We start from the raw sequence: 24,076 nt of genomic DNA on the forward strand, positions 1-24,076 counted from the left end.
CTATTCATGCCTACATGGCTCAAGTTACCCCATGCCTAGACTCATTTTACCCCTACCTTGGGGCAAGTTGAGCCATTGGACATTTTTTTTTTTTTGATGGGTTATTGTTCTAATACCATAATAACTAGATAACTAGGTTTACTTTCCATGGGTACACAACAACATGAGGTATATAACTACTATTTGAAGCTAATATACTTTTATTTTTCATTAAAATAATCAAATGTAAAAGGTTCATGTTACCCCGTTCTCCCCTATAGCCTATATATATATCCTTTACTTTTAGCTTTTCATACTTTCTTCATAACTACCACTCAACCTTTCACCTTTTTTATTTAGCCAACAATGTCAACAGTTAATCTATTACTTAGCTATCTTGGCTATTTCAACAATATGTTTTTTAATTTGAGCTATCTCAACAATTGATTTAGCCTACTTTTAGCTAACAAATTCAACAGTTTATCCATTAGTGTACTTTTGGCTAACAATTTCAACAGTTAATCCATTAGCCTACTTTTAGCTAACACTTTCAACAGTTTATCCATTAGTTTTAGCTATCTGTTTCAAACATTTATCTTTTACTGTTAGCTAAGTATCTCAACCATTCATCCATTACTTTTGATTTTCTGCATTTCCATTTCATATGCCTAACCATTACTTTAAGCTGCTAATTACTCATTTTATCGAACTAATTATTTAGACTTCTGCGCTTGCTGGCTAACTTTTCACATATTCTGAATCCCAGCACATAAGGTTTGGGTGTTAAAGCTGACTCAATATTTGATTTGTCAATCACATTAATAATGTTTCTTTTTTCCCCCCCTTTTTTCCCAAGAAATTAAGCTACTGTCGACACACCCCCCTGGCAACTGCAATAATGGAACTATAATGAACAGTTGCAGTTGACACTGTGACAGAATGGAGGTGATTAAACCCAGTGTTGATCATCCAGCCTGTATATATTATTGTATTGGAAATTGGAATGTATTGTGAGATGTTTCCAAAGAATGTAGAAAGATTGCCTCATTTTCTCTGGCATTTTAATTACAGGTGATGTAACAAATGTAGTGGTTAGTGGATAATATGTTGTCTTTTGCTGTTCAGCCTTTCTGAATGCAGTTGGAAAGTAAGAAGGGAGACACTTAACACTTTAAACCAGGTCAACCTGTATTTCAGGAGGGATGACAGGCAGATTCAAAACAGAAACTGACAGACAGGACAGTTCAGCTCAGACATTCCAGAAATACAGTACAACAAGGGAAAGAAGAAGGTTATAATAAGAGATATAAGAAGGGATAGTGGCACTGTAAGGGTTGGCCGAGTAGCCAGACACATGGGAATGGAGTCACAGGCAAGGTTCAGCAGTCGAAGTGTATTTTATTTACAGCAGTGGAGTCCCGTGCTGTTATTTACAGTGAAAATAGGCCAAAATTAAGAAAAACAAACAAGCAACACTAAATAAAACAATTTTCCCAAAAATATGAAAATACAAAAGAAATAAAACAGATTAATTACTTCAGAAAAAAAGAACTCTAACTGCACTTTTGGCTATGCCTCAAATGGGCCCAAGGCAGGAGCTGCAGTCTTTAGCTGTGTGTGTGGCTCTCTGCTTGCTGGTCTGGTAACCCCGAGCAACCCCGAGCAACCCCAGCCGGGGTACAACGTTCTCGTGCTTGGCTCAGCAGTCAAGGAGCCATCTGCACCTTTTCTTTAAAGACTAGTAACGTTGAAGTGGGCCTAGATAGCAGACAGTGAAGCATAGCACGTCCAAGCACAGGACTGTTAAACATTGGTTAATGTAAGCACATGTGTTGGATGTACTTTGATCTATTCACTGTTTGAGTGTTAATGTAATCTCTGTGTATACGGATCACATTATATAGTAATTAGCTCTACCATACAGTTATGCTCCCAATCATACAGCTCAGCAAACTGTGGTTGTAAGCTAGCACCCGTCATTTTCCCAGACTCGGAGATTGCAAAAAAAATGTCATGTGGTCGAACAAAATCAGCAGCTGTAGTTCCAGATGTGCTTGCACCTGCCTCCGAGTTGTTTGAGACAATTACAAACACCAGTGGTTCCCCCACAACGTGACAGAAACACACATGCCATTTTTTCAGTGGCTTCAGATGCTTCTAAAATATAAACAGGGCTGCTTATTGTTAAGTCCTTCACATGGTAAATACAGGTCTTAACTGTAACCTGTATAGTCTATTGTGTGCTACTGAATCAACCAGAAGGTAAAGCATAGATGTTATGAGCTACCAGGCAGAATAGAAATGTTTATTTTTTAGAGGTAGATAGACAATATATAAAAATTTCAGACTACGTTCATACATTGGTGATGTGTCCCACATTGTCCCACACAGACATACCCTTTGTCCCACATTGGCTTATTGGGATCTGGTCACCCTAACCTGGACCATATCACACCTATGTGTGATATCAGTGAGCACTTGGTGTGAGCATTGTTTCTTTGTTTCTCTCATGGCCACATGTTTCTATCAAAAGCCCTTTTCACACAGAGTCGCCGCATTATCGCCACAGCGGTGGTTGGCTAATTCTCCGCCGTTGGTTGTTCGCACAGTGCCAAGCAGCTCCGGCGTAAAGACGAACCAGTGTGTAATGTGTGTACCAGCTGACTGTTTATAATCATATGGATGCAGTTATAATGCGTTGTGATTGAGATCCTGACCCACCATGCATCCTGGAAAGTGACAAAGTTTAGTTTTTTTGCTCTAAAATACATAATTACATAATCGCCATCAGTCAACAGGACGCTGTCTGACTCTCTCAGTCGTGGGGAGGGAGGCTGTTTTCTGGGGGACGAAGAGTTGGTTGGACAGACAGGATGACAGACACTTCTCCACGTATAACTGCAGTATTGTTTTCCACTAGACACTACCAGTTACTACATTACTGTTGTTTGGTCCTGTAACATAGCTTTGTGGGACATTTCTCTTTATTTTGTTGAGTGAAGGATCTGTTTAGTTATCAGACTGTTGGATCAACACGCCCCCGCTCCGCGCCGCTGGCTTATCCATTCACACTGGTTCGGTTCGCCAATACTGCGCCTCTGATACTCCCTCTGATACTACCTCTGATACTACCTCCAGAGGCGCATCAGAGGCGCAGTGAAATTTCACCCCTCGCCCCATCTGAGACTTTCACACAGAGGAGGAGGCGGAGAATTGGCGCAGGATCCCTGCGTGCAAACGGCAGTGAGAATGGGGCTAAAGAAACATGTGATGAGCCATGTTGCAGTTCTCTTCAATCAGCCATTTTGTTTTTTTGTTGCGTTAAACCCCCAACAACATAAACTTAACTGTGGCGAAAAGGAAACACCTACTGTATTGTATTGTCAAGGTTTGACATGCTCAGATAATGAAAAATGAATATATGGGTTGAAAGGTCATTTGTATAATTGACCACATGGTTAATCTTTGGGATTGCCTCAGTCACAGTCAGTTCAAGAAACTATATAAAACTGGGTGATATGTGAAAGAGAAGAGAAAGGACAGTAGATATGGGCTGTGTGTGTGTGTGTGTGTGTGTGTGTGTGTGTGTGTGCGTATGTGCGTATTACCATGTATTGATTGACAGAGACAGACAGCTGCAGCAGCTGAGTCTCAGCCCAGATACAGTACAAAGGTTACTGCTATTAATACACATGAACGCAAACCTCCATACACACACTACAATACGTTAGATCCAATCTCACGTCATTGTTGACACTTTATTCATGACTTTTCTGTGACACTGGTTCTGTTGACGCTGCACAACTTACTCTGTTGGCAATTAAGGCTACATTAGTCAGAAGCCTTATGGTTCATGTTAACACCAAGGGTTTGGTGTCACTGGTTCAACCTTTCTGTACCCTTCAGTCATCTCAGTAGGAGCAATGTGACACCTTCAAGGCCCAGGAGGCATATGACAGGGGAGAACATTCTCTGTATTTTTATGGGTCCGTGTGTGTGTGTGTCTGTGTGTGTTGGAGAGGGTGTCACTGACAGAGAAGAGCAGAGAGGCTACAGTTACAGTCGTGATAGTTCGATCAATGGAGAAATTCTGAAGCTACAACTCTTTGACGTCTCTCGGAGTGACACAGCAGTTGCTATTGCTGAGTGGAATTCATTTCTGCAGAAGTGATCAAGAGATAGCCATTTGACAATCACTGCACAAAGAAGGAAAACGGGAAGGAGACAAATTGGAAACCTGCTCTACAAGGTCTGAAAGTGCTGAAACTCAACTTGCATTGCTGCAGCTGCAAGAAAAACAAGCCAAGCAACAGTTATGTGGTCTGGTTGCATTGTTTAAGCCTTCAGTTGAAAGTGTGAAAAAAGGAAAACGCTGTAGCTACTGGCATAAAAGTTAAGTTCCTGAAGACTGAAGATTTTCACGGTTGGATTTCAGTGTGCACATATCTGTGGCCTGCGAGGGGCCAGCTGTCATTTCATTCATGTTACGGAGTACACTCTACAGTATGAATGGATGCTAGCAGCTAACATCAGTGGACTTTTTGGACTACGCAAACAGCATCTTTAGATTTCTGGATCTGGATTAATCTTCCATCAGAACACCAAAGGATCCGAACAACCTTTGAAAAATATTGTTTGGTTTGTACAGACTGGTGTATTCTAAGGTGATTCACAATATTCAGCTAGGGTGTTAAGTGCATTCTAGACAGGATTACAGCCATGTCACATTGAACAGCTGATTAGTCTGAGGTGCATAATCTACACAAACTTACTGCTGCATTCAGAGCCAGCAGTACTCCATTTTCATAGAGAAACATCAAGGTGAGATCCAGTCAGGAGGTTTGGTTGCAGGGCCAGATGTTCCTCAACACGTTGTTAGTGGTCCTGACGGACCTGGCCGCCCGGCTCCTGGGTAACACAGTGTTCCGGCAGCACTTCCACCTGTGGCTGTCAGCAGTGGTGATGTTTGGCCCTGCACTGAGCTTCTGGGTCTCCCAGCACAGCGTCTTTGCCAAGAGAACCCACTTCCTCTACAGGTGAGTCTGCTTCCTCTTTACTTTCATTTGATATCTTTGACCAAGTAGTAGAATTGTACCAATGTGCAATAATGCATTTGCCTCCATCTAACACAGCAGGCCTACAATGCATGCTTGCACCCTGACTGTGTTACTGTTCAAATGACACTGAGCAAAAGAAAAGAACTTGGAAATTAGAAGATGATTTGATTGAGTTGTTCAAAGCTGAGGCAGCATATTTCTCCTACTAAATACATTTAAGAACAAGTTTAAAGGGTCTACATATGAGCTTTTGAAAATGAATATAGCAGCAAACTATTTGCTGTGTAAAGATCAAGTGGAGTGTTGTAATCCAAGCTCTCTGTTCTTTGTGTTGGTAACCAGTCTGGCCGCTTGATGTTGTTGAATGCATGCGGTTCCATCCCAGTGAAACAGTTGACCCTTCCTGTGTTTATAATGCCGAGTTCACACTACACACTTCACTCGTAGACATATTTTCAGAGATCCCCAGCAAAAACCCCAAATCAAAGGCAAATCAGTGCTTGCTCCCTGAACGACGTTTGTCATGTTTGAATGTTTTATGCAGTTTTAGTTAGCTAGCATTAAAATCAAGCTAATAATTATTTTACATGGATTTAGGTCCCTTAAAGAAATATCTACTTACCAAGCTGAATACATTACTTATTATGTAGAGAAACTCGTCAGCGTGCAGATGTGCCTTACCCTCTAGCTGTGTCCCAGTTCCATACTAATTTGCATAGTATGTTGTTTTGGCAGTTAGTAACATGAACCAGAAATGAATAGACCTTACTTTCATACTTTCAGGAAATTATTCAAGACTTCCACTGATGATATCAAACAAACTACAAAGTTGTGAACATAACATTGGTCTACTGGTGTTGTTTGATATGTTCTGATAGGAGCCAGTAGAGGGTCTTCTCAAGAGCTTTGACTTTTATATTCTGACATTAATTTGTCAGTAATAGGTCAGTGATGTCCTGTTGTTTAATTACTACACCTAGATGACAACACTGAATTGATCTAATCAATGAATGAATCACTTCCTCCACTTTACACGACTCGTCTCCTTCTTCCAGGATGTTCCTGCGCTCTGGTTGGGGCTGGACCTGCATCTTTGCTGGCTCCTTCGTCTTCCTCCTCTCTTTCTCCATCCGCCGATCCCTGTCTCTCTCCGTCCGTCACCTCTCCCGGCTCGGGGTGGCTGGCGGGCTGTGGTTTGGTTTCTGTAAACTCCTGTACCTTCTGGAGAACACCACGGGAAGCTGCTACGAGCCTTTACTCGCCAGCCCAGATGTTGCTAATGGGCAGCCTATGTTGGTGCTGCGAGAAGGAGAGAGTAAGTCCATGTGCCTCAAAGCTGGGATGGTGTGGAGGGGGTATGAAGTCTCAGAAGATGTCTTCCTCCTCTGTCTCTGCTGCTTGCTGTTGGCTGAGGAAACAGCAGTGTTTGGCCCTTATCTGAGCCTGGGCGGGATATCAGATGCCCCTCTGAGGATCCTTTTCCTGTTCTGTTTCCTCCTGCTTGGACTCTGGATCTTTCTGCTGCTCTGTCTCTTAGCTTACTTCCCTCAGTTCCCCACGCAGCTGCTAGGGGGCGCTCTGGGGTGTCTGAGCTGGAGGGGGCTGTACCAGGGCTGGTACCGCCTGGGGCCCAGCTGGTGCTGCCCCGGGAGGCCTGGACAGGGACTGCTCAACACCAAGACCAGCAGTAATGAAGCAGAGGATGCAAAACTCAACCACGATCACTGCGATTAACTGAGAAAGAAGACACAAAGATTCATTAAATCAATAGCTCGTGGTTGTTTGGCTTAAGATTCTGTTCTGTCCATGTTTGTCCTAACAGCAAGAAATCTTGTGCATCAAACACGCCTTTTTCTAATGCGTGCCAATAAAGCAAACATATGCTGTAGTTTTCTGTGACATCATCACTGTCACAGTGGCTGACGGGGGAGTCTCCACAAGCCAGGAATCCAGGAAAGGGCCAGTGGTTGCTAATAAGATTCAGGCTGGAAATGTTTCAGAGACTTAACTGAACCTATAGCTCCCATTTTGTTTACAGCACAGAGAAAAACAAGTAACCGACATGATTTGATTCGTATGTGACTTTTTAACAGAGAAAATATAAAGACATCGGTCGATGATTTGGTTACACAATTTCTCTGTTGTTCAGATGTATCTTTGTCACTAGTGTTCTAAGACTGCAAACTTCAAACTCAATTAACTTTCATTGCATCCTGGTTTTCATAGCATGTCTCATCAATTTTCATCCAATTGTTGCATAAAAAAGATTCTGTAGATTGCACTGATCTTCTGGTTACGTATTCTCCATCTGTTTCTTGTGTCAGCTTTTACACTGTGTGAGTATACAGAGGTAAACAAGACTGTACAGCCATGCTAACAGCTGTGAGGCTGTGCATAGACACAGAAGGTTGCGTTTATGTAAGTTCATTTTACTTTAGCTTCTTAGCATACTTACATATTAGCACTAACACAAAGTACAGCTGTGGGTAGTGATAATGTTAGCTTTGCATGTTAAAATTTCATTAGTACTTAATACTTGGGAATTCCATTAGACTTGCAGGTATTTGGTCATAATCCTGTCAGTTGTACTTGGTGCTAATTATCATACAGTATGTTAGCATGTTAACTATGTTAATTAGAACCCTGAGATGGTGAGCATGGTAAACATACTGGCACCTGCTAATCAATAGATTATCCTGCTGATGTTAGAAATCTTCTTAGTCTCTTAAGATAGTGACAGTTGACAGAAAACAGTTAGGTCAAAGAAAGACGGAATGTAACAGGTCAGATGTGAACAAGGGCTGTTGCAGTTCATGATTAGCATCCCAACAAATCTGACTTTGTGACACATTTAGAAGCATGTAAATTGTGCCTTTAGTTTTGCCATTGAGGCGCAAATAATGGAGAAAAGGTTGTGTAGGTATTTGTGTCTGACTCATGCTGTATTCATAACAAATTAACATATGTCTTAATAAAAAAGTGCCGAGCCAACATTTAATGACTAAAATGCTGACAGTGTCTAACAAACCCACGAGAAACTTTCACACTTCACTTACCTGTGAAGAAAGAAGACAGAGGACAGCAATTCCTCCTAAATTTCAATTTATTGATAAAACGTCTCCAGACAGAAAATATTTACAAAAGATTAGCCATCATACAATAGAGGATAAATGTTGTCTGATCATCTGATACAGCAAATCAGCTGTCAACCTCACAGTTATTACATGCAGTTTCACAGCGCTCAAAAGGTATTCAGAGGTTGTACCATTCATCTATTACATAGAAAAACATGAAGCTTCTGTCTGGAAAGCAGTAATCAATTACATTTGTGGTAGATTGCAGCTCAGTCAACTCGGTATCATCTTCCATACTTTCACCTCTAATCAGAAAATTTCATTAAATCTATCAAAAAAAGAAAAAATGGAGGAAAATCCATTCTTTAAAAAAAATAACCAGAGCACAAAGACTGATAGCCTGTATATACAAAATTATTCTAATGACTATCCAAGATTGACAGGAAGTACATGGCCAGTAACAGTTAAGGCATAGTTTCAGCTTTTGTCTTCCAAAGACAATCTTCTTTAAAAGTCAGGGCCATATTCAATGAACCACGTTGGCTTTGCTGGTGTCACCATTTCAATATGGACCAACAAATGTAAATGACAGTGGACTCAGTGACATCATTAATATTTAAATATTGCCACGCCATTAACTTTCCTATAGCTACTATGTGCCAGTCACCAGCAGAGAAGACTGCTTCAGCACTTCACCCCTAAACTTCATAGAGGAGTCAATGGTATGCACTGAACAGCAACTTCACTGATTACATTGTTTTTTAATATTACCAACATGGTAAACATTAATATTAAGTGAATATTTGTGTGAATTTGAGAAAGAGTACATCATAATGTACTCTCAGCCTTCAGTTACATAAGCAGTGAGAGGTGAACTGAAGCTGGCCCTTTGAAGGCGTCAATGTGGTGTTAGATCATGGCAGATTTGTGAGGGGCACAAAATCATACAAAATGAAATATTTAAGGTTTGGGGAGGGATCAGAAAAGTAGGAATTATCAAGAGAGGAAGGGGATGGGGGAGTTAACAGAGTTCAGGGGTTCCCAGCTACAGCTCATCATGGCGTCATACAGCTCCTCGCTGCGCTGCATAAAATCTTTGTTCCACTGATCCACGTCACATTCAGGGATGGCTTCTGTAAAAAAAAACACCAAGCAATTATATGTACACATTCACAATGTGATATTTATCTGTGAATTCAAACAAAGGCCAAGGGCTTAAGAAAAAAACATCAACAATACTGGACAAGACTGGACAGTGTAGGAAAGTAATGGCCAGGACCCTTTTGTGGCACCAGACAAATCTCAAGTAGCCCTTCTAAAGCAGTCCACTGGTCTAGCATTGCACTCCTATAACAGTTTGTTTCATTATGGACAGAATAAAAAGAAGATGCTACTGTTCGTCCCTGAATTATGACAAAGCCCATCTGATCTCACTGCAACACTCTTGGAGGTAGTTGGCTGCTCTTGGACCCAACTCAAAGGCAGCATTATGGGTGAGACCGGCGTAATGGAAGTACAATTCAACGCGGCATGGTTTGACTGGGTGCGGCCAGAAGTGCCAATGGAAAAGCCCTACATTTTACATAGCTATGGAGGTACCACTCCTTATAAAAGACCGGTTATGGTAAATGTATGATTCCAAACCAAGTCAGAGCCTTACAGGTGAAAAATGTGGTTTAAAGGATCCAAAATGGCAACACAAGAATGTGCCTAGTGACGGGCTAACAGCACATCATGACAAAATGCTAATAATGGAACACAAAAGAATATTTTCAAGGTAAAAAAAATAAAATAATGGGTGGGTGGGGGTTCTTACCTTCTGCATTGTCCTCCTCCAAACCCGCAGACTCCTCATGGCTCTGCTGGGAAAAGACATTAAACAATGTGAATAATTTCTTAAATGGAAAATATACTTGTTTCTCGTGTATGAAAAACTTTTACCTCGGCAGCTCCTGACATGTCTGTGGTCATGGGTGGCATCCCCATGGGAGGAGGTGGCATCACATGGCCTGGTGGGGGGTATCCATAGGGCCCATAGTTATAGTTGTAACCACTGTTGTAGCCACTGTTGTAGCTGCTGTTGTAGCCGCTGTTGTAGCCGCTGTACTGGTCATAGCCGCCCCACTGAGAGTAGTAACCCCCCTGACCCCCGCTGCTATTGCTGCTGTAGTAGTTGGACTGGGACTGGTTATAGCTGCTGTAATTCTGGCCCTGGCTCCCATGGTAGTTGCTCATCTTCTGGCTGCAAAACAAGTAAGCCAACAATGTTTGAAGCTCATCTAATCCAGCAAATTGTTTTTTTCAAACTTTCAAGTTTTAAAGTTTTAAACTATGTACCAAAATTAAATGTAAATAGATTTAAAATGTGCAAGATGGATAAGAACATAAAAAAATAAACACAATAGAATAACATGGAATTAAAGAATTACTTATAGATGGCTTTTCACTGGAGATCCCCCATGCAGTATTACAGTATCTGAGACTTCAATGACTCCATACACTATTCTCAAGTACAATTCTGACGTACTTTTCACTTAGTATTTTATACTTTTTCCATCATGTTTCCTTGTCAGCATCTTACCTTTTTGCCACAGCAATACTGAGCCTGAGCGGCTTCCCTCCCAGCATCGTGCCCTGGCACTCCTCAATCGCCTTCTTCTGCTCACTCTCCTCCCCAAACTTGACGAAGCCATAACCTCTGCAAGTCAAACAGCAGTTAGACGTCCTCTCCACACCACCAAACACTCCATACTTGGCAATTAATAGCCACTTATAATGAGAAACAGAATATAATGGGTATTATTATGGTAGAACTGAAACTTGTTGTTTTACTTTTAACATGAGGTAGCATCACTTGAATTGTGAGTTGCTCTTGCTTAGCCTATATGGGGAAAACAATAGTTTTAGCATACGACGTTAAGAAAACATTTCTTCAGCCTTTTTCGAAAATAGATGAAGTTGTACTGCTGGTCAACGTCCACAGCACTGCCATCTAAACAATCATTACACCACAGAAACAAGGGCACATCTTTATATTATTGTATATTTCTTACAATAATATTCAAGCTAGTATATTATACACCAAGAAAATTAACAAATAATATGTAGTTCAAGAAATCTCCTGATGTTAACATTTGTGAATCCAAATGGCTGTCCGGTCCACCTCTAAGAGCTGACATACCTGGAGTATCCGTACTGGTCAGTGACCACTTTGGCTCCCTTGCAGGAGAGGTACTTCTTGAAAACTTGGTGCAGTTGGAAGTCGTCCACCTCAGAGGCCAAGTCACCCACAAACACTGAGAACTCTGGCCTAAGACAAGTAAAACATCTGGTCAAATAACTAAGGAGCTGTGGTAAGAAAATTACATCACTACGACATTTATGCAGATTTCACACAGCTCCCTGGAGAACAAAAGGCTTTATACAACCATTCTCACATCTTACTCTTAGTACCCCCGGCAGAAATGATAGGTTTATCTTATATTCGCTGATTGTTTAAAACTCCTTACAGAATTGCACAATGGTTAGGATTAAGGTTAATGTTAATTAATGTTCTGTTTTCTTCTACACATCCAAAAGGTTACTCACTTACACACACACACACACACACACACACACACACACACACACACACACACACACACACACACACACACACACACACACACACACACACACACACACACACACTTCAGGTTTGTACAGTTATGAGTTAAGTAGCCTTCCTTCTGTTAAATCCTGAGCTCAACCAGAGCCATCTAAAAATATTTATAAAGTTACATTTTGTTTCCTCTGTCCTGTATAACTACACCTTTTGTTTTGCTGCTGAAATGTGTCATGATATTTGGTGCAGGTTCATTTCTATGACCGTGGAAATTACTGAAAGCAGCCTCTCTAATCATTAAAGAAGACACTCGTACATCAATACAACACACACTTGAGACATCACCAGGAAAGCTTGCACTGCTCAATATAATTTAAAAGGCAATATAGCCTAGAGGGACCAGCTGAGGTGGAGTGAAATTTAGGTATCTTAATCAGTGAAAATTATTTGTTTGGGTGAATGGCAGGTGGATAATATTTGCGTATATGTAGTTTCGCAGCACATCTGAGCTGATTCACACATCACCATTCCACGTTTACACACAAAGACTAAGTCAAACTGATGTTAGAAACAAACTAAATCTGTACTGTAAAATAATCTCACCTGATCTTTAATTTTCAAAAATTAAATAAAAATTGAAACAACATTTCAGGGGAAAAGTACTTGAGTAAGGGTTCATTTCATTTACTTTAATCCCATTGCTGGTTGAAGACATAAGGTTTATTCTGACTAACCATAACATGCAAAATGGAAATGCGATTCATATCTTACCCTGCCTCTGGCCGTTTGCCATAGGTGGCATAGTTTAGTTTAAACTTCCGGGGCTGCACAGGGGAGAGAAAACACACACACTCAGCCAACATCAAAAAGCAAAGACGTGTAGTATAGCACTGATATTGCTGGAAATAAAGAGTGGAGTTAATTATGGTTGTTATTTGGGTTTACATACCTCCACCACCCAGACCAGCCTTTAGCCCATTCCTCAGTTAGTTCCTACCAGAGACTCTATTCAACAGCTTCAAACAAAGTACACTCATGTACAAGCAGCCTCCAGCAGCAGGTACAGGCTGGTGGACAGGGGAGCCCAGCAGCTTGGCCAGCTCACATGGCCAGCAGCATTTCAAATTCATCAGCAAGCAGTTTGGGCTCACAGCTTTACACACTATGGAAATGTTCAAGCTGGCTGGATTTTTTGTTTCACATCAAGTAGACTTGCTGTCACTACAGCCAATATAGAATATAGAGTATCGAGTACCTTAATCGTATCTGTAACTGCTATTTGTTATTGTTTCTTTGTAATCGTCTTGATTAAACTGATGTAGCAGTATAGTGGCAGCCAAAGTGACACAAACAGCAAATCCAACATTTTTGCCACATTTAACTTATGTATCAAGAATGTGGTGTGTTAACAGAGAGAAAGGATAACCTGGTATTATATTAACTTATAAACACTCAACACTTTTGGTTACAAAGGAGGACCAAGACTAGTTGAGCTCCACTATCCACAGTGAAATCAACAATTAAAAACTGCTTGACAGCATAACTCTAATACTGGGAAAAAAAGGAAGGCGGTATTAAATTGTCAATAATAAATAATATATTCATGGAGAAACAATAGTTATGTATTGCAGAAAGGATTGTATAAAAGATATATGAAGAAGTATTTTGCAATTTCACCATAGAACTGACCGGGTTTGATCCAGGAACTAGTTTTCCGTTGAGTCTTTGGACACAGCGGTCAACACTTGCTTCATCTGCCAGCTCCACAAAGCAGTATCCTGCTGAGCCGCTGCACAAGAGGAGACAAATGTTAGGGACACATAGAGAGAGAACGCACTCTGTAAGAGCAATGTAACAGTAATTACATTCACATTATAAAAGCCAGCAAACCTGCTGTCACATTTTGGTCAAAGGTAAGCAATAGCCTAGTCTTCAAACAACACTTGGCGTAACCACTTTCCTGGTTTCCTGCAGCTGTTTCCAGTGGAGGTGAGTCAACACTTGTCAAAGCTGTCCACCTCTACTACAGGTGTTTATGCTAGAAAACCTACAAGCACATCTTCTATTCTATCAGTTGTATTCAAGGATTTAGCACAAAGACTGCTGTATGGCATGAGGTGCTCTGTACCCACCCTGTTATTCTGTGAGTGATGATCTTGACTCCAAACGGTGATTCTCCCATAGCACTAAAGGCCTGCTTGATGAAGTTCTCATCCATGTATGGGTCCAACTAAACACAGGTGAAAAGAATTTTTAAATGCATCAGGTTCAATTTGAATCAAAAACAAAACTTCATAACAGCACAGAAGATTGTGTGCAACTTTATAATGTCAAAACTGTCACATATGTATAAATGAGGCCAAAACGAGCGTGGTCCAGGGTCCTTTCCAACACTGGCGGCTACACCACAAGCTCCAGTGTTTTTGGTGTGCTTGGTGCACAACCAAAAAATTCATTTTTTTCCCATAATTTAATTCAAAAAGTCAAATCTTCATATAATCTAGATTCATTACAAATAAAGTGAAATATTTCAAGCCTTTTTGTTTTAATCTTGATGATTACAGCTCATAAAGATCCAGTATCACAAAATATTAGAATATCACCTAACACCAATTAGAAAAAGGATTTCCAATAGAGAAATATCGACTTTCTGAAAAGTACGTTCATGTATGCACTCAACACTTGATCGGAACTCTTTTGCACGAATGACTGCATCAGTGCGCTGTGGCATGGAGGCGGTCAGCCTGTTCACTGCTGAGGTGTGATGGAAGCGGCCTCCAGCTCTTCTGTATTGTTGGATCTGCTGTCTCTTATCTTCCTCTTGACAAAAGCCCATAGATCCTCTATAGGGTTCAGGTCAGGCTAGTTGGCTGGCACAGTAACACCATGGTCAGTTACTAGTAGTTCTGGGACTGTGGGCAGGTGCCAAGTCCTACCTGAAAATGAAATCAACATCTCCACACTGCAGGGACATGTTGACTTCCTTTTCAAGCAGGACTAGTAACTGGTTTGGATAGTATTGGTGTTAATGAAAGGCGTTAGGCCAAGCTGTACCAACGAAGTACCTTACAACAGAGTTCAGCCTAACCTTTTATGATAGGGGTCACTTATCCGGGCTAACTTTACGTAACCGAGCTAGCAACCAGCGTGCGTAGCTGAGCTAAGCTAAGCTAACGTTCCCACACTGAAAGAAAGAGACTTCAAACTTACATCACCCATCCACAGGCTCGTCTGTCTGTTAAACATCTTGGCGTTTGGCGCAGAGATTAAACTTTGGAGGGATCCGCTGGTGTCTGATGTGGGGTGCAAAAAGCCTAATTTTGCGACGTTAAAAGTTCTCCATACGTCCGAGCTACGTCCATGCAATCCGGGTTCTTCTTCTTCTTGGTTTGTTATTGCGGCTGGCAAACAACATTTTTGTGCATTTACCGCCACCTACTGGTGGCGTCTGGATCGGGAATCTACTTTACATTTAGTCATTCTGATAATGAAAAGAAAATATTAATAATAATACAACAATAATTAATTCAATAAATTAATTAATTAATACAATTAGGTTATATTCACTTCATTAAGTTCGCGCTCCTTAGATACTGTAGCAAGGCTTGATAACATTTCTCACCTGAACTTCTTTGTAAAATGTCTCATTCATTCAAAACTCAACTTCATAGCTTTAAGGTTCTGTGTACATTCCCTTCTCTCAGCGTCATATTTTGTACAGTTGAGTGTAACATGTTCCATTGTCTGCTCTTGGTCACAAAATTCACATCTTCCTGAATTATGTTTCTTAACTTTAAATAAAGTGCTACTGAGTATGACCAAAATGTAGTCTTGATATAACTTCTTCTCATCACACCTACTTTCCTTTGAATTCTGTAAAAACATCTTCCTGTTCTTTCTTCTTCCCACTGCTATACTTTTACTATAATAATAATGATAATACTACTACTACTACTACTACTAATAATAATAATAATAATAATAATAATAATAGAGAAAGTAGCTGTAATAATTTTAATAATAATAACAATGATACTATTTTTAATTTTTAAATAGCTTTAATTATACCATTAACTGCTATAATATTATTATCATTACATCGCCATCACTAACAGTTCATTTCATAATGCTATATGTAAAATTAACTGTAAAATGATCATATATTGAAAACTAAAGTGATAATAAGTAATAATAATGATAATAATAATATACTCTCCCACTCTGCAGGCGGTCTTGTGTTCTTCCTCCCTCATCCAATATATATATTCTTGAGAAGATTTTCTTTGATTCTGAGTAATTAAGAATTTTGTCTATTGGACTGGGTTGTGTTAGATTTCTTTCAAATTTTGATTGAATGATTGATTTTAAGTGCATGTATTCCAGGAACTATGCATTCCCAATACTGAACTGTTGGATAAGCTGTTGCAAATGTATTGCTATAATAATATGATGTAAATGTGTGAGTCCTGTATTCATCTGGGATGTGAAGTTTAATGCTGTTTTATTGATACAAAAGGTTGTTCAAAATTGGTGAGCTTGATTGATGGTGAGTTTGGTTGATTTTCCAGACTAATTATATTTGATTCGTCAGCAGTGGAGGTACTACGCAGATATTCATTCATTTTTACTTAACCTCAGTCTTACATAGACTTTATTTATCCCACAATGTGGAAATTCAGTTGTTACAACAGCTCAAGATGCAACAATTCAGGAAAGAGTCAGACAAAAACACATAAAGTTAAATAGAAAATAAATATTAATATAATGTAATATTTACAAAAAACAAACAAGTGAGTGGAAAATGATTGTTCAGGTAGTGCTTGAGGGTAATTGATGAATGATCTGCAGTAGTGCTCCTTCTTACACAGTGGGTATAAAAGTCTGCTGCTGAAAGAGCTGCTCAAGGCTTCCACAGTCTGGTGCAGCGGGTGAGAGGAGTTGTCCATGATTGACGTCAGCTTGGCTAACATCCTCCTCTCACCCAACACCTCTATGGAATCCAGTGGACAGTCCAGGACAGAGCTGCCCTCCTAACCGGTTTGTTTACTCTCTTCCTGTCCCTGTCCGTGCTGCTACCTCCCCAGCAGACCACTGCATAAAGGAGCGCTGATGCCACCACAGTGTCATAAAATGTAATGTCTTGATGTGATTGAGTGATTGTGATGAGCACAAAGAAAAGGTAAACAGCAATCACAATGTTTTACAGTGATTGGATAGGCTGGGTTGCACAGCGTCTCCTCTGGATGCAAAACATGTTTGGTGAACATGAAGCAGTCTTTGGTTCGTCCAGCAAGGTTGAAGACTGTGGTCTAGGTGAAAGCAAAATTCAAACGTGCTGCGTTTCATAGGTGAAAATTAGTGCTTCCAGCAATGCATTACGTAGGTCTGCAAGAGTGTATCAGGCATGCAGGCCTTCAGGTGTGACTTTCTGGACCACTGGGGTTTGCCACACTATTCCTTTGATTTCAGGCTTTGTCAGTGCATGGTGGCCGCATGTTAGGCTTTGGTTTTTCAGGCAGGCCACTCTATTGTTAGGCCTTCATGTGGTGAGGTCCCAGCACTGATCATCACTATCTCTACTCCATGGATAATCATAAAGGCCATGACACAGTCTCTGCAGCAAAAGAAAAGGTTGAGAGGCAGGCAGACCTTGGGGTCAGTCAGCAAAAAAAGCCAATAGAGAATCCTGGACAGAGAGAGAGAGGGGTCATTGTGCTTCAGCAGAGGGTGGATGCTATCAAGCTTTCTGCTGAAGAAGCTGTGAGGTACAGTGAGGAGATTTTCAATGAGTTGATCTGTCTCATTGGGAAAAGAAGTGAATCAGAAGATCACATCGCACTGGAAATTGCAACTGTGAGGTGACGCGGGGCAGGAGCATTCATATAGCTGTTGCGTACAAGATTTTTAGCAGAGTAGACCATACATGAATGCAGATTTGGTTTTGATGACAAGTCACTGGCATTAGAATGGAACAGCACTGATTATACATTCACATCACTATACTTCTACTTCCATCTCAGAGCCTCAGTCCTTTAGAATATGATGTTGATGAAGGTTCTCAGTCATCCAGGTCATTCTAATGCTGTGTCGTTACAGTCGTTAAGGACACGTGTGAGCTCTGAGTTTCAGAGTCGTTAGGGCCACTTGTGGGTCGTTGACCCAACCGGCCTTCATGTGGGTTGCTAGGGCTAGGTGAGCCCAGGTGTGAATGGTTGTTAAGCTGTCTGGGGAGGGAACTCAGTACTGCATTGTAGGTGGGTGATAAGTAATGTCTTAAGCCACCTCCTCTGTTCAAAGACGGTTGTTCCAGTTTGACATAGATGGATTCTTTTACTCCTCTTTCAAACCATCTGTCTTCTCTGGACAAGATGTTTACATTGTCGTCCTCAAAGGAATGATTTTTCTCCTTCAGATGTAAGTGGACAGCAGAGTCTTGGTCTGTGGAGTTGGCCCTCCTGTGTTGCGTCATTCGTTTATGGAGAGGTTGTTTTGTCTCCCCATGTACAAATCTGTGCATTCCTGGCTGCATTTAACAGCATAAACTACATCACTCTGTTTATGCCTGGGTGTTTTGTCCTTAGGATGGACAAGTTTCTGCCTCAGTGTGTTGGTAGGTCTGAAGTGAACTGGGATATGATGTTTATTGAAGATCCTTCTGAATGTCTCAGATGTTCCAGCCACAATGACAATGTTGTTCCTTTTTTCTCGTCTCCCCCTCTCTGTCTGCTCTGGATCTTGTAGAGGTTTTGACAAAGGTCCAGTTTGGGTAGCCACAGGTTTTAAGTGCTCCCCCGATGTGCTTCTGTTCCTTCTCCTTCCCCTCTGACCTAGTGGCACGGTCCCAGCCCGATGGTTTAGGGTTCTGATGACCCCCAGCTTGTGCTCCAGTGGTGATAAGAGTCGAACAGCAAGTATTGATCTGTGTGTGTAGGTTTTCTGTTCACCGCAATGTAGAGGCTTCTGTCTTCTTCAATGTGTACTGCACAGTCCAAGAAGGGCAGACTGTCTCCTCTGACATCTCCCTGTGTGAACTTGATGTTATTGTCCACAGCATTTATATATTCTGTGAAGGCTTCCACTTCCCTTGCTCTGATTTTGACCCAGGTTTCGTCCACCTTACTGAACCAGTGGCTAGGAGCAGTTCCTGTCAAGGTAATCAGGGCTCAACTCTCAACTTCTCCCATGTAGAGGTTGGCCACTGTTGGGGCCACAGGTGAGCCCATGGCACAGCCGTGCTTCTGTCTGTAGAAGCCTTCACTGTACTGGAGTGAGTTTTTGATGTAGTATTGACTGTAACCTCGCAAAGGAGCTAGGATACTGGCTAGGCGCTTGGATATGTTATAGGTAACTGAGTTGATGCTGCTGCTGATGGGTCTGAGTGGTGCTCCTTCCTTGTGTATCTTGGGGAGTCCATAGATACATGGGATGGCTTCCCTGGGGTACAGTCGGCAATATAATGCCCTGTTAATAGCTTTGTCCTTTTCCAGTTTTTGCAGATATTCTATAACCTTCTTTTTGTAGATACTGGTAGGATCTCGCCTCAGAGTCTCATAGGTGTTAGTATCACCAAGCACATTGGTGACTGTTTAGCACTGCAGTGCATCTCCCTTTGTCTGCTGGTGAGATGGTGATGTTCTTGTGTCTTGTGTGAGTGATGCCAGAGCCTTCCTTTCCTCAGCGGTGAGGTTGGAGGGGGGTGCTTTTGCATTAGCAAGAGCAGCTGATACTTCACCCGTAGCTGTTCTGCCTCTGTGTCTGCCAGCTTGTTGTTTCTGATGACTGACTCTGTTGCTGTGATGAGATATACTACCGGTATCTGTCCGGATGTGCTGTGTTGTTGATGTCCTTATTTCTCCAGGTGAGGTGTTTACCTGGATCATGGTTCAGGTGCTTTGTCTTTTCACAGCCTCTCTGGCACCACGACTCACCTCCACAGGGTCCAGACCACATTCACTGAGCCTCTCTATTCTGGATTTTGGCTTTGAGAAACAATGTGGCTTGGACTGTGATGTTTTTTTTTTTTTATTTTGTTTTTTTTTAGTCAGTTCAATCTCTTTTTTGCCACATAGTGAATAAATATGGGAGGCCATTTCTGTCAAAGTTTGATGAAAAATTATCCTTGATAAAATATATATAGGATATATTTCCAAGGTACGTCAGAATTATGAGATAAAAAGTCAAAAATAATGAGAATAGAGTCATAGTTATGACATACAATGATGAAATTATGGACACAATGCCATAAATGTGAGCTAAAAATCATAATTGTGAGAATAAAAGTCAAAAGTATGTAATATGAAAAGTCATAAAATGACATAAAGGATTTTTTAATTGTATCATTCCAGTTTTGATCTCATATGTATGACTTTTTTATCTCATAATTATGACATGATGATTTTTAGCACATCATTCTGACTATTTCATAATTTTGACTTGTGACTTTTCACTTGACTTATTTTCACCTTCATGCATGTCTACTTGATATTGCAAAAGAGGTGGCTGTCATTTAAAGTGTGTCATGGGGTCAGCCTTTTGCCTATTGGTTGATCGACTTCACGGTGCATAGATCGATTACTTCTGCCTTGCTCCCCACAGGCGAGTCGCGTAGTCTTGTAACCATGGCAACGGTAAATTCCAGTGTCGGACAGGACGCAAAATGACATCAATACAGAGAGAAATCTTTGATTGTGTGCTCAGTGGGGACTTGGAAGGCATTATTTCGCGTTTTGAACGTGAAGGTTTCGCAGAGGAGTCGCAGGACAAAGATGTGTTCGGACTGAGGGACGAGGCAGGGAGAAATGCCCTGTTAACTGCCTGCATGTTGGACAGGAGCGACATCCTCCGAGAGCTGGTCGGACACGGAGCCCAGGTGGACGTGCAGACAGTCAGGGGTGAGTGAGCAGTGTGGGCTCAATGAACTGAAACTGTCACGTAAATGCGTTTGACGATGGCCATTAGGTCAGTAATCAGTTATGGAATGTAACGAAGCAATGTAATTAAGTACTATTTTGAGGTTATTGTTGTGTCTGCGACTTAGTGGCCTACTTCCACTCCAAAGGCAAATATTGTACTCCTAACTCCACTACATTTATTTGTTCTTTAATACTCTCATATAGGAATTACTGTGTGGAAGTGTGGGAAAACTCATTAAACAAACACAGATCCAATCTCCATCCTAAATAAAAACACTTGCAGAGAACCAGCCAACCCTGTATTTACTCAACTAATAGGCCTACACACATTTAAAGAGATGGTTGACTTTAAAACTGTTCAAATAGCGTACAGAGTAATAAATCACCAATAGCTTCACGGTATCGAAGAGTTGTTTCCATTGTAAAAAAGTAAGTATGAATTTAGGGGAACCTGTATGTTCAAAAAACAATCACTAAGGACTGATGCATCACAACTAAAGTTAAATTATGGAAGACTGAAGAAATGCAAACATGTGGGACACTTATCAAATGTAAAAGGCTCTTTAAAAATAATACATTGTAAAGATAGGAGATGGACTTGCAGAGTTTTGCTCTTGGATTGTTTCAATGTTTGCAGTTATTTTGTTTGTTTTACTCTTGTTTTTGTTCTTTGATTTACTGAGATGGGTCTCATGGACGCTGGTGGTGGGTAGTTGAGTTCTCTTTTTCAATAGTAAAGCCTAAAGATAAGTTTAGACAAAGGTTGTAGGACTAGAAAGGGTTTTTAACGTCTATATGTATGTGTATGTGTACACACACACATATATATATGTATATATATATATCAAATGTATATATATGTCAAATTTCCATGTGTACCTGGCCTCAGTTTAATGTTCGTTATTCCGCAGGTTATTCATCACTGCACCTTGCTGCTTGTTGGGGCCACCTGGAGACCGTGAAGACTCTGCTTGAACTGGGAGCTGACCCAAAGACCAAGACCTTCAGAGGGGAGAGACCTGTAGACCTGGCCAGGAGATACTCCAAGACAGACTGCACTGATTGTTTCCTCCTGGCAGGTGTGATGTTATGACATTGTCTTTGGCAACCTTTGATAAGTAAAAATGTATCTGATTTTTTAACCTGTATGTGTGTTTTATCTCTGTGCAGAAGCCAAACAGTCCCTGATGTCGTATGTTGCCTTTGTAAAAGAATGTCTTTCTGACCCAGAGAGGAATTTCACAAATGAGGAAAGGGTAACATATTTCTTTACATCAGGATTCGACAATTTTTTGCCACAAGTTAAAGATGATTTAAAAAAAGGAACAGTTCACCCAAAAATGAAAATTCAGTCTTCAGGTATCTACTCACTGCCATGCTGATGGAGTCAGGTGACGTTTCGCAGTCCACAAAACATTTCTAGAGCTTTTTCATAAAAGCATTAAACTTGATACAGTTGTACAGTTTGGGGTGCTGAAAATGTTCAGATGGAAAGGTTTTGTGGTCAGAGATTACAGCGATGTCATATACAACATCATAAATTGTTCAGATTAACAGTTAACAGTAGAAGCATTAAACTTTGTGCGGTTGTACAGTTTGGGGCCCTGAACATTTTCAGATATGGAGCAATTGTAAAAATGTCATGTGGCAGCCATTTAACTTTCTGCCATAACTAAATATATAACATCATAACATCATATCTCCTGAACCGAACATGATAACACAGAGAAGGTGAAGGATGGTGAAGGATTGAATGGTCAATGATTACAATGATACTATATACTAAATTGTTCAGATGAAGAGGTAACAGTGAATTTTGTTACACTGTGAGAAGGAAACTAGAGACCATCATTAACATGTTGACCCATGAGTACTCAATAGTCATTACAACATTATTACATGACTACTCAGTAATCATTGGTCAAACCACACCCATCTTCAAACTCGTCCTTCATTTTGATCTCAACTACACACCTGTAAAGTTTCATGACTACATCTTGCACAGTTATGGTGCTATCACATTGATAAAATATGTTCACAGACAGACATCACCTGGCAAAGTACTCAAAACAGCACACACACACACACACACACACACACACACACACACACACACACACACACACAATGTTGTCATGTTTGGTTCAGGCGAAATATGGCAAAATAAATAATACAGTTATGGTGGAAAATGGCCGCCATGGCCACCAGATGGTGTTTTTGCAATGGCTCCATCTCTGAAAATGTTCAGGGCCCCAAACTATACACCTGTGCCAAGTTTCATGCTTTTATGAAAAAGTGAACCTCAAATTGTCGCATATCATCTGGACTATTAGACAAGCTCTCAGTTCTCTTATATTGATGCAGATAAAGATACATTGACTCAAGTGCATTTCTTTACCATGTGTTTCTGGTCTCTTCTGCACAGAACATCTACACACGTGTTTGTTCTGCCAAGTCAGACTGGATTCAGAGTGTCAAAAACTCAACAGCCTCAGACTTCACGGCTCAACAGAAAGACATGGAGGAAACTCTTCAGCCCATTCTCAGCAAGCTGACAGCTCAGTGTAATTACTAATATGATTGTTCAGCAGTGAGATTTTTAGAGTTCTTTTCTGAACACAAGCATATGTCCCCCTAATGTAGGAACCATCTGAAATTATAGTTATTATGGGGGATAGGATTAAGCCTATCCTTAATGTTTTACCATCTCAGTATGATGTATTAAGTATGTAATTGCATGTTTTGATAATCGTTTTTTTGTCATTAATGGATTAACTGTTGTATTTGTGTTTGCAGCAGCTGAGGTACCTGTCGAACCCTGTGTTTAATGTTTGGAAATGGATCTTCATTTGGAAATCAAAGAACGCACCTTCTGAAGAAATTGCAGTATGAATGCCGGATGTTGAAAAGCTGATGCTAAACTTTATTGCTAGTTTCAAAGGTTGAATAATACCAGTTGTGTATGAAAAATGTAGAATTTGTCAAGGTTTGTTGAAAAGCTGACACTAAACTGAATTGCTAGTCTTAATTTATTTGAAGCAGCATCTGAAGGAGCATAAATACTTAAAAAGCGGGGTGAGGATGAAGGATTCAAAATATACCATAGGCTGGAAGCTAAACTGTGTTGCCAGCCTGAATTTGTATAGAGAATCTGCTGAGGGAGTTTGAAGAGTTGTCATAGTGGGAAACAGTCAGTTAGTATAACTGGGACTGAAAAACAGTTTCCTTCATGTGCTTCTCCTGTCATGAGGTTCATATGCAACCAGTACTTAATTAAGGCACTATTTTCATTTCATGCTCCACCCATTGGATTTAAAATGTACCTTATGAAGTCATTTCAACTGAAGACTCAAGGAGACATAGTGGCTTGCGGAAGTATTCACCCCCCTTGGCATTCTTTCTATTTTGTTGCCTTACAACCTGGAATTTAAAGGAATTTTGGGGAGGTTG

General features: G+C 40.7%; 3 protein-coding genes across 5 annotated transcripts; 2 read left to right on the forward strand and 1 right to left on the reverse strand.

Moving 5' to 3' along the window:
- The first annotated feature begins 3,997 nt into the window (after window positions 1-3,997).
- Window positions 3,998-8,022, forward strand: fitm1l (fat storage inducing transmembrane protein 1, like). Its single transcript, XM_084369449.1, has 2 exons — window positions 3,998-5,015; window positions 6,092-8,022. Exons 1-2 carry the CDS (start codon window positions 4,837-4,839, stop codon window positions 6,768-6,770), a joined length of 858 nt encoding a protein of 285 aa, XP_084225575.1. The 5' UTR covers window positions 3,998-4,836; the 3' UTR covers window positions 6,771-8,022.
- A 99-nt stretch (window positions 8,023-8,121) lies between these two features.
- trnau1apb (tRNA selenocysteine 1 associated protein 1b) lies at window positions 8,122-15,092 on the reverse strand. Of its 2 annotated transcripts, none has more exons than XM_084368493.1 (9): window positions 14,925-15,092; window positions 13,847-13,944; window positions 13,404-13,503; window positions 12,486-12,538; window positions 11,292-11,420; window positions 10,692-10,808; window positions 10,052-10,352; window positions 9,927-9,969; window positions 8,122-9,243 (listed from the first exon to the last, which is right to left on the reverse strand). In XM_084368493.1, the coding sequence occupies exons 1-9, from the start codon at window positions 14,958-14,960 to the stop codon at window positions 9,107-9,109; spliced, it is 1,014 nt and encodes a 337-aa protein (XP_084224619.1). In that variant the 5' UTR covers window positions 14,961-15,092; the 3' UTR covers window positions 8,122-9,106. The 2 variants fall into 2 exon arrangements, with proteins under 2 accessions (XP_084224619.1, XP_084224618.1); XM_084368492.1 differs by having other exon boundaries at window positions 9,927-9,972.
- A 5,233-nt stretch (window positions 15,093-20,325) lies between these two features.
- ankrd45 (ankyrin repeat domain 45) lies at window positions 20,326-24,076 on the forward strand. 2 transcript variants are annotated; one of them, XM_084368935.1, is made up of 5 exons: window positions 20,326-20,605; window positions 21,538-21,705; window positions 21,797-21,882; window positions 23,052-23,190; window positions 23,426-24,076. In XM_084368935.1, exons 1-5 carry the CDS (start codon window positions 20,371-20,373, stop codon window positions 23,452-23,454), a joined length of 657 nt encoding a protein of 218 aa, XP_084225061.1. In that variant the 5' UTR covers window positions 20,326-20,370; the 3' UTR covers window positions 23,455-24,076. The 2 variants fall into 2 exon arrangements, with proteins under 2 accessions (XP_084225061.1, XP_084225060.1); XM_084368934.1 differs by having other exon boundaries at window positions 20,327-20,605; window positions 23,423-24,076.

The sequence above is a fragment of the Pagrus pagrus genome (genome assembly GCF_965226575.1).
Source record: "Pagrus pagrus genome assembly, chromosome: 12".
NCBI classification, from domain to species: Eukaryota; Metazoa; Chordata; class Actinopteri; order Spariformes; family Sparidae; genus Pagrus; species Pagrus pagrus.